A 10295-nucleotide genomic window follows, 5' to 3' on the forward strand; every position below is an offset into this window, starting at 1 on the left:
CTATTAAAAACTAACTTTTTAATAGTCAAAATATGTACTACATGCTATAGGTTTCCCTGGATACAGTCACCCATCTGTGTTTGGACTGCACAAGTGTCTGGATCTGTTCTTGTGGGATTGAGTTCAGTGTCCGGCTGGTCATTGGTTGTGGCTGCCTCTGGGACATTGACCCAGCCTGTCCCAGGCTCATGTTCAGTAGCAAACATACCAGGACTAATTGCTAGCTAAGGAAGTGTCTGGATGTGCTCTGAGTCCTGATCCAGAAAGGCCTACTTTGCTCTGGCAGCGTGGAGATGGGCGTTGTTGTGCTGAAACACGAGAACAAGGAGGGGAAGGGGTAGTGCTGCATCTCTACTCCACAGTTTGTCTGTGTCCTCTCTTCCTCCCCTCAACCCCAGATGATGGCAGATGGCTGCTTCTCCCTGTGCCTAGTTCTGCTGGCAGTTTCTTCCTGTTAAAAGGTAGTTTTTCTTCCCAATTTCGCCAAGCACTTGCTCATAGAGCACTGTGTGATTAGCCTTAAAGGTACTTTTTGTAACGACCCTCCACAAACTGGAACACTCAAAATGTTTAACAGGGGGCAGCAGTTTCATTGTTAAGTCTATGGAAATGTTTTTGGATGTGCATTGCTGTGTAACTTTTTTCTTTTTAGCCCTACCACTATTCCTCAGGAGGAATCACATTTAAGAGTCTCTTAGATGTATGAAACATAAGGCCCAGGAGGCTAAAATTGACCAAGCAAAGACTCCAGTCCTGACCACAGCTTATATATATATATATATATATATATATATATATATATATATATATATATATATATAAACACCCAGCACGCCCCTGCGGGCGGTTTATCCTTCAAGCTCGGGTCCTCTACCAGAGGCCTGGGAGCTTGAGGGTCCTGCGCAGTATCTTAGCTGTTCCCAGGACTGCGCTCTTCTGGACAGAGATCTCCGATGTTGTTCCCGGGATCTGCTGGAGCCACTCGCCTAGCTTGGGAGTCACCGCACCTAGTGCTCCGATTAACACGGGGACCACTGTTACCTTCACCCTCCACATCCTCTCGAGCTCTTCTCTGAGCCCTTGGTATTTCTCCAGCTTCTCGTGTTCCTTCTTCCTGATATTGCTGTCATTCGGAACCGCTACATCGATCACTACGGCCGTCTTCTTCTGTTTGTCTACCACCACTATGTCCGGTTGGTTAGCCACCACCATTTTGTCCGTCTGTATCTGGAAGTCCCACAGGATCTTAGCTCGGTCATTCTCCACCACCCTTGGGGCATCTCCCATTTTGACCTTGGGACTTCCAGGTTATACTCGGCACAGATGTTCCTGTACACTATGCCGGCCACTTGGTTATGGCGTTCCATGTATGCCTTGCCTGCTAGCATCTTGCACCCTGCTGTTATGTGCTGGATTGTCTCTGGGGCATCTTTACACAGCCTGCACCTGGGGTCTTGCCTGGTGTGATAGACCCCAGCCTCTATGGATCTTGTGCTCAGAGCTTGTTCTTGTGCTGCCATGATTAGTGCCTCTGTGCTGTCTTTCAGTCCAGCTTTGTCCAGCCACTGGTAGGATTTCTGGATATCAGCCACCTCCTCTATCTGCCGGTGGTACATACCATGCAGGGGCCTGTCCTTCCATGATGGTTCCTCGTTTCCCTCCTCTTTCTTGGGTTTCTGCTGCCTGAGGTATTCACTGAGCACTCGGTCAGTTGGGGCCATCTTCCCAATGTATTCTTGGATGTTCGTTGTCTCATCCTGGACTGTGGTGCTGACACTCACCAGTCCCCGGCCCCCTTCCTTCCGCTTAGCGTACAGCCTCAGGGTGCTGGACTTGGGGTGAAACCCTCCATGCATGGTAAGGAGCTTTCTTGTCTTGATGTCAGTGGCTTCTATCTCCTCCTTTGGCCAGCCTATTACCCCAGCAGGGTACCTGATCACGGGCAGGGCGTACGTGTTGATGGCCCGGATCTTGTTCTTACCATTCAGCTGACTCCTCAGGACTTGCCTGATCCTCTGCAGGTACTTGGTGGTTGCAGCCTTTCTAGCGGCCTCTTCATGGTTCCCATTTGCCTGCGGGATCCCCAGGTACTTGTAACTGTCCTCTATGTCTGCAATGTTGCCTTCTGGTAGTTCAATCCCCTCAGTTCTGACTACCTTCACTCTCTTTGATACCATCCGACTACACTTCTATATATATATATATATATATATATATATTTATTAGGGGTGCAACGATACACAAAATTCACGGTTCGGTTCGGTTCGATACTTTGGTGTCACGGTTCGATATTTTTTCGATACAAAAAAATGTTCATGCATTTTTAATTTGTCATTTATTAAAATTATAAATATATATTTTAACTCAAAAGTACAGTTTATAAATTTAACCCTAACCCTTGTGCGTGTTTTTTATTTTGACAGCGAATGCGCACCTGCGGACCACTTATGTGCAGCCCTGGTTATTTAGCTCATCATATCGCAGCCACAGAAATTCTTTTGTCCATGAAACCATAAAGCTGCACTTTCTTTTTGCCTTATAGTCTGATTTGTCATAACTTCTCCGTTTTGTGGTAAGCTTTTCTTTTGGCTGTCACTTCTTCACCCTGACCTGTCTTATTTGGCTCAGCAGAACTGAAATGCTTTTACACGCTCACTCACATAAGCTCAGCGATTCTCTGCGCGATCAACCTCTCACATGTGTAAGCTGCGGGAGATTTCACTTGTCATGTTTGCATAGTAAGCTAACGATTAATAAGACGATGTCAGAGGAATTGGTGCACAAATTATCATCACTCACAGATCAGTGCTGTCGCTCTCTATACACAGTTCGCACGATTGCAAAGTGAAAGCAAAAAAACAAGCGCAAATTCAAACGCGACTTCAATATGTCACATATTGACAGTGGCTCACCGATGCCAATGACATAATTACCCAGCTACATTTCTGAAAGAATGCAAAAGCATTGACATATATTTTTCCTACAATAGCCCGACGGGCAGGGAAGAGAAAGATTTTGGTAGCCCGACTGAAAAAATCGCTAGCTCCAGGACGTCGGGCTAGCGATATTGCGAGCCCTGTATCTGATTGAGGAATCACTCATCTTTGGAAAAGAGAGTTTATTACAGAGAAATGGCTCTTTCCAAAATAAAAGCTATACTATCCACTTCTTCTGGGCTATATTCTCAGCAGCATAAGGAGAATCATGTGCTAACAGCTGTCTAAATGACTCGGCTAAAGTTAGTAGCATGCTTGCTTTTTTTTGTCTGCTTCCACTTGTCTTTGCACTAGGATGATGTCGGAGTAAATGTGCAGTCATATTCGTTGTGTTCCCACTAGTGCTTTCAGGTTAATCTCGTTGAAATGACCTTAACGCCACAACACGGCAAATCTCCGTTAACGAGCTACCGCTGATCACTCCGTGCATGGGGCTAGACGGCCAACACGTTAACGAGCTAACTGCGCTAACACACTAGTTCACACTCATGTAATTGAGCATTGCATGGCACATCCAACATACTGTTTTACTTTAGTCCATGACTCGCTTACCTTCAGGGTCATACGTCACATGAAAGGGATAGCTCAGTAGGTAAAGTGGTCGCCCCATGATCGGAAGGTCGGCGGTTCGAATCCACTTAACGGCTACCCTGAGGTACCCCTGAGCAAGGTACCGTCCCTACACACTGCTCCCCGGGCGCCTGCTTAGTGGGCTGCCCACTGCTTCACTGAGTGAATGGGTCAAATGCAGAGAAAAAACAAGTAATTTCCCCATGGGGATCAATAAAGTATCCATTATTATTATTATTATTAAAACCAAAATAATTCCAAACGCCAGATCTGAATGAGGTTCAATTTGCCTGTTGCAAGTAGAGCTTAACTTCTGTCTCGCTAGCTTGCCCTGCGCTCTTCCTTCTGACTATGCTGTCTGTGTTGAGCGCTCAGTGGATCTGCGCTCGACAGTGCAGCCTAGGCGGAGTAGTCAAACACAGATTCACTGAGCGCTCAACACAGACAGCATCGTCAGAAGGAAAATTGATAAAAGAAATTACAAATGTTGTATTGTTCGATACATATGCGTACCGAACCGAAAGCACTGTATCGAACGGTTCAATATCGATACGAATATCGTTGCACCCCTAATATATATATATATGGCCCCAACTGACCGAGTGCTCAGTGAATACCTCAGGCAGCAGAAACCCAAGAAAGAGGAGGGAGACGAGGAACCATCATGGAAGGACAGGCCCCTGCACGGAGATCTCTGTCCAGAAGAGCGCAGTCCTGGGAACACCTAGGATACTGCGCAGGACCCTCAAGCTCCCAGGCCTCTGGTAGAGGACCCGAGCTTGAAGCATAAACCGCCCGCAGTAAAATATATATATACATATATATATTACTGTTGATGTATATTCAGAATGATATGTTTTTTAAACCCCAGACACCTTAGGGGGACTTATTATGCTGAATATGTTAATCTACATCAAGGGTGTCAAACATAAGGCCTGGGGCCAGAAACAGCCTGGCAAAGGCTCCAATCAGGCCTGCTGGACAGCTTTGAAAAATATGATTGAAGGCATACAATTTTAGACTTTTAACTGTATTTTTTGATGATGACTGATAAAGACCTCCCCCATCGTCATCCGTTATACACCAACATGATTACGTAACAGACATAACATGTTTTTTTACAATGGGTCCACCGTTTAAAAAAAGCATTTTCTGTGAATTAACAAAAACTTCCACATTTATACTTACAGGGCAGTCTTTGTGGCCAATGAGCTGCCAGAAAATTTTCTGTAATTTTACATATTTATTCCTTACATTTTAAGCCCAAAGAACCGTGCTGACAGATTTCTTTTGTTTGCAAAGCATGCAGAGCATGCAGACACACTTCTTTTTCTTATATTGAAATATTTCAGGATTTAAACGTGTAGGTAAAGTTCTTTGCACTTACAGAACAGGGAGTTTCACAGGTTAAACCATGCAAAATGAGTTTGACATCCCTGACTTGCCTGGCTGAATAGAGTTTGCATTGACTTGCCGCATGTTATGTCACAGAGCAGTGTGACTGAGCTCTAGTTAAACTTCAGTTGATAACTCTTCAACACAATGAAACTGTTGTTTTATCACATTCTATTGACAGCTATATATTTTAGGGTTTTAAACTCTTTTTGAACTTGTGAATTTACAAATTTACCTTTAGGTGAACATATTAGTATAAGTATAGGTCCATCAGTATGAATATATCATAGAAGTATAACAGCAAACATTACCCTGTATGCACTACTCACTTATACTGGCTTAATTCGTTTCTCTGTGCATCTGGCATTCTGAGTTTGCTCACCAGTATCCTCAAAATCCCCATGAAAAAGATGAGGTTCATCTGAAATGATAAAAGCAGTGCAAATGATTGTTTCTCCTTCTGTGCTTCTAGTCCCTTCTCAGGTAGACATTGCGTCAGAGTTGTCCGCCATATTGGACATGATACAATCAATGATTTCTAGAAAAAAATGCGTATTTTCCTGGGTGGCAGTGGTTCATGGAGGTTGTGGGTTCTCGCTGGGTGAAATTGGATTCTAAGAAGGTGCTACTAAAAAAAACACTCCCAGTAATTGCTTTTGTTGCCACCAGTGTTGGGGAGTAATGGAATACATGTACCGCCGTTATGTATTTAAAATAGAAAATATGAGTAACTGTATTCCATTACAGTTACTGTTTAAAAAGGTGGTATTCAGAATACATTTACTTTGTTGAAATAAATAATAATGGCAGACATTTTCACTTCATGTGGTTAGCTAAGTTGTTAGCTAAGTTAACTTGCTGTTAGCTTCAGATTTAGCTTACACATGATACGTACATCTGTCAATCTAAAAAGTATGTTCAAAATGTAGAATGTTTAAAAATAATCTTTCAAATAAGAATGAAATGTAAGTACAACAGAAAACCAAAGTTTTACAGATATAGTTAGAAGAACTGGCACTCGAAGTATCCACCAAATCCATTCATGCCTCCTGGTTTCCCAACATCTTTGAAAAGAGAATGAGAAAAAACTGTCAAATAATAATACATGACATGATAATATCATAACTGCAAGGCTGAGAGAAACAGACCTTACCCTTCATCTTCATAAAAATATTTTGCACACCCCCAGGAGATGATCACAATCAGTGGCAAACCTGTGTGATGAAATAAATCAGTGACTATAGATCTGAGGTTGAGTTTTAGGAAAGGAGACACCACAAGGTGAAGACAGTTCTTCCCACCCCAGCTGAGGACGATGTACCAGGCCAGATGTTTCTTCAGGGAGAAGAAGGAGCGGTTAACAAGGGTGTATAGGAAGTGGCCCTCCACCAGCAGCCAGCTGTAGTTTGCAAGGATGGAGTAGTTGGAAAACATCAGCACGACCTTACACGGCGCCTGCCCCACCACAATTACACAAAAGAACTTGAGTTAGGCTTATTGTTATTCCAAGTTATCAAAAATAGTTTTAGTTCTAGAACAAAACGACTCCGCTAAAATGATGCCTATGCTAGATTTCAGTGAGTCCATGCAGTTTACATCACAACCTCAGTACCAAAATAACGCCTGAAGATTTCTACTCGCTGCCAAAAGAGCATATTACTACATTCTTTCTTTTGCCTTTACTGCCAACATTTATGCTAAGCTAAGATAAGCCAAGAACTTCTTGGATCAGTTTAACTGAGAAGAAATGACAAAACAGTAACACATTTTTAATCCTATTAAGCCTCAGAACTTGGGTTTCATCAAACAATCGCTGGTCCATCGCTACCGGATAGTAGTCACAGTGATAAATCTCTTCATCTGTAAAGAGCAGAGCATCTCGGATGAAGATGAAGATGGCTCTCAGGCTGAAGGAAATGAACAGTTGAATGTGAATGTAGTTCCTGGTACAATGAAGTTTCCTGAAGGAATATAAACACGGACAATTCGAGGTTAGGAACTATTCATCATCTTTAAGCACAGGGTTGACAGTTATTCAGGCCAAGATGTTGCTCACCTAAACACACAGAATATGGTGATGGCAATGATGAGAGAGATGAGGGAAATTGTGTATCCAACTGTGTACATTGTCTTCACATAGGAGAAATACAAGTGGCTGTCTGAGGACTGAATCAAGAATAGACGATATTCAATTATTTTCCTAAGCAGCAGGATATGAGAATGCAGTATGATATAATATAATGACGGAAACTAAGAATACACTGATAATTTGTCTTATTTAACTGCATGTATTCTGTGCAAAGGTTCATGTCTTTATATTTGGCTAGTTAAATGGAAATAACCACAGTGATTTATTGAAATGTACTACAATGCACGGAAATGCAGTATGCAAGGCAAAAACTAATTATACGATTCTAGCGAGCTTGAAAGTCAAAATTTGATATGACCGCCATTATTCTTCAAAAGAACCTGAACTCTCTTAGGCAAGCTTTCTTGTAATTTCTTTAAGTGGTCAGATACTGTTCATCTACTGTAGGTACTTTTGTTTGTCTGATACGCCAGTCTTTTTTTTATAGATTTAACACTCGAAGTGGGAATAAATGATGTGCTTCTGTGACAGACGGTAACAAAGTGTCTAAAGATACAATTTTAAATGGGTTCTTTGCTAAATTATTAGTTATGTGTAGACACAAAACTAGTTTATCCCTTGAGTTAGGTGGCTTTTTTATGTTTGAATAATTAATAAATCAGCGTTCAGTGGTTTAAAATACAAAAACAAAAAGACATAATATCAAGGAGTCCATGAAAAGGCAGATTTACATGTTTGAGCAGAATTAGAAGTTAGCGGTAAATTAGCTAGCTAGAATGTACTGTTGCTAGCATTTCTAAATAAACCAAAAATGTACAGCAATGCTCTGACTTTGAACATAAGCAAAATGGAAAAGTAAAACTAAGTACTGTTTTAAGGGTCAGTTCATTTGGGCTAGTTGGCATTGGCAATGGCCTGCTATCATGAGCTAGCTTTAGACTATATCAGCATATTACCACAGGAGCAGCTGGGTTAGGTTCAGCGGTTAGCAAAGACAAACACCATCATATATCAGGAAGAAGACACTAAATATGGGTATCACCTTAGTTATGAGAATACCTGCATAACTCCATCCACAACACGAGCTTAGTCGTTAATGTTTGTGCATGGTCTCTATTAAAGTTGTGGCCCTCATGCTCATAAAAGTGTCGAAAATGACAATGAAGGAGCCTCATCCAAAGCAGTAAATGCGTGGGTCTGGAAGCAGAGCTGTTTATATCATCACTTAGCAAGTGAGATAAGCATTGGCTTTTAGAAGAGTTCCCATGAGGCACTGTTTTTTCCCTTCAGACTTGAGCCTATCTATCTATCTATCTATCTATCTATCTATCTATCTATCTATCTATCTATCTATCTATCTATCTATCTATCTATCTATCTATCTATCTATCTATCTAAACACCAACCTCTCCAAGAAATAAGAGACTTTCATTGAAAGAGTAGCCACAAGCATCTTCGTGTGGAATCAGCAGGTCTGTCCAGCCATTGTTTGTGCAGTTGCGATGCACTTTACCTGTAAAAAGCAATAAAATAACACTTGAGTTTTGTCTTGGTGTGCAAACTGCACTGCTATGTACACACACACACACACACACACACACACACACACATATATATATATATATATATATATATATATATATATATATATATATATATATATATATATATATATATATATATACGGCCGTAGTGATCGATGTAGCGGTTCCGAATGACACCAATATCAGGAAGAGGGAACACGAGAAGTTGGAGAAATACCAAGGGCTCAGAGAAGAGCTCGAGAGGATGTGGAGGGTGAAGGTAACGGTGGTCCCCGTGGTAATCGGAGCACTAGGTGTGGTGACTCCCAAGCTAGGCGAGTGGCTCCAGCAGATCCCGGGAACAACATCGGAGATCTCTGTCCAGAAAAGCGCAGTCCCGGGAACAGCTAAGATACTGTGCAGGACCCTCAAGCTCCCAGGCCTCTGGTAGAGGACCCGAGCTTGAAGGACAAACCGCCCGCAGGGGCGTGCTGGGTGTTTTTTTTTTATATATATATATATGTATGCTACTTTGGGAACCTGTGTGTACAAAGAAAGAAAAAAAAAGAACCTGACATCTGTGTTTATTGTATAATGGTAAATAATCTACCAAAAGAAATGCAGAACTTTTTATTTCCCTCTTCAGGCACTTCAGAATTTATCAAAGTTATCTCCCAGAGTAAACCTACCACTAAAATGTTACCCGGTGTCTTATGTACACATGTATTTTATGGCGTAGTGTTTGGATAGAGACCCTGAGAGGGAGTAGGTGTTTAATTTCCTTATGAAAACAAATTAGGTTACTGGCAAATATTTAACAGGTGCAATGTAGTATAAATAATAGGTGCAAGTGAGTGCTGGTGTGTGTGTGTTTGCATAGTACCTCCTGAATTAAAAAACTCTGGACAAGGTTGTGAAACAGTTTCCCCAAGAAAAGCCGGTGGCCAGCAGTTCAAGTCGTCCCACATTCCCTTGCAGTGCATGCTGTTATTTTCTTAGTAGATCAAAAACAAATATATATTTCAATTTTATAGTAGGTTTTGTTTCCATACAAACAATGGAGCCACATTTTAAAATGTGAAAAGCAATCCACTTCAGGATTAATATTTGTTGCAGTATGTTATGTAACCAGCAGGTGTCGATAAAATACCGTTAAGTTAAAAAAAAGTTTAAAAATGTCATTAATTTCAGATATGACTAGTATTCCCTCTTGGCACTTTCCACCAAGCAGCGGTCCTTGACATGTCACGACAGAGCGGAAAGAGACAATTTAGAAACCGTATTGACTTACCAGCTGTTTTGTGTGATGTTGAAAGTAGCAAATCTTTCATGCACTTTTCTTCCTCTCTCATAAGGCGAACATTAGGATGACAGACTGGTGACGATTTTGCCTGTTTTTAAGGAAAGATTACATCGGGCTCTGCTGATTTTTCATAGATTAAAAAAAAAAAACTAAACAAGCATGCCTCTTTTTTCTCACCTGTGGGAAAAGTAAAACCCAAATAAGTCCAAGTTTTATCATTAGGTCAAAAACTGTGATTTTCTCCATTAAAATGTGTACTTGCGTCCAAATCCCAGGGTGTTTAAATGATTAGAATGAAAAATTAGCATGGCTGCTATACAGCAAATGCGTGAAGTCGGAAAATCAAACATGCGCCTCTTTGGCTTGATAATCACGCAGGGTATGCCTCAGGACAGTGTGATAGGGGTTTTTATCAAGGT

The 10295-nt window shown here is 41.4% G+C and overlaps 1 protein-coding gene across 2 annotated transcripts in view; it reads right to left on the minus strand.

The window, feature by feature from the left end:
• Nucleotides 1–10256, minus strand: part of LOC113016759 (secretin receptor-like) — an 11302-nt gene extending 1046 nt beyond the window's left edge. Inside the window, exons 1-10 of one of the 2 annotated variants that reach the window (XM_026159852.1) lie at nt 10054–10256; nt 9865–9964; nt 9457–9567; nt 8457–8563; nt 7018–7127; nt 6790–6922; nt 6263–6416; nt 6115–6175; nt 5956–6025; nt 5291–5382 (exon numbers count right to left, since the gene is read on the minus strand). In XM_026159852.1, the coding sequence (XP_026015637.1) occupies nt 5291–5382; nt 5956–6025; nt 6115–6175; nt 6263–6416; nt 6790–6922; nt 7018–7127; nt 8457–8563; nt 9457–9567; nt 9865–9964; nt 10054–10122 (1007 nt within the window). In that variant the 5' untranslated portion in view covers nt 10123–10256. The remainder of the gene's footprint in view (nt 1–5290; nt 5383–5955; nt 6026–6114; nt 6176–6262; nt 6417–6789; nt 6923–7017; nt 7128–8456; nt 8564–9456; nt 9568–9864; nt 9965–10053) is intronic. The other variant, XM_026159853.1, reaches the window with a different exon arrangement.
• Between the last annotated feature and the right edge of the window lie 39 nt (nt 10257–10295).

Source organism: Astatotilapia calliptera, chromosome 23 (assembly GCF_900246225.1).
Source record: "Astatotilapia calliptera chromosome 23, fAstCal1.2, whole genome shotgun sequence".
In the NCBI taxonomy this organism is placed as follows: Eukaryota; Metazoa; Chordata; class Actinopteri; order Cichliformes; family Cichlidae; genus Astatotilapia; species Astatotilapia calliptera.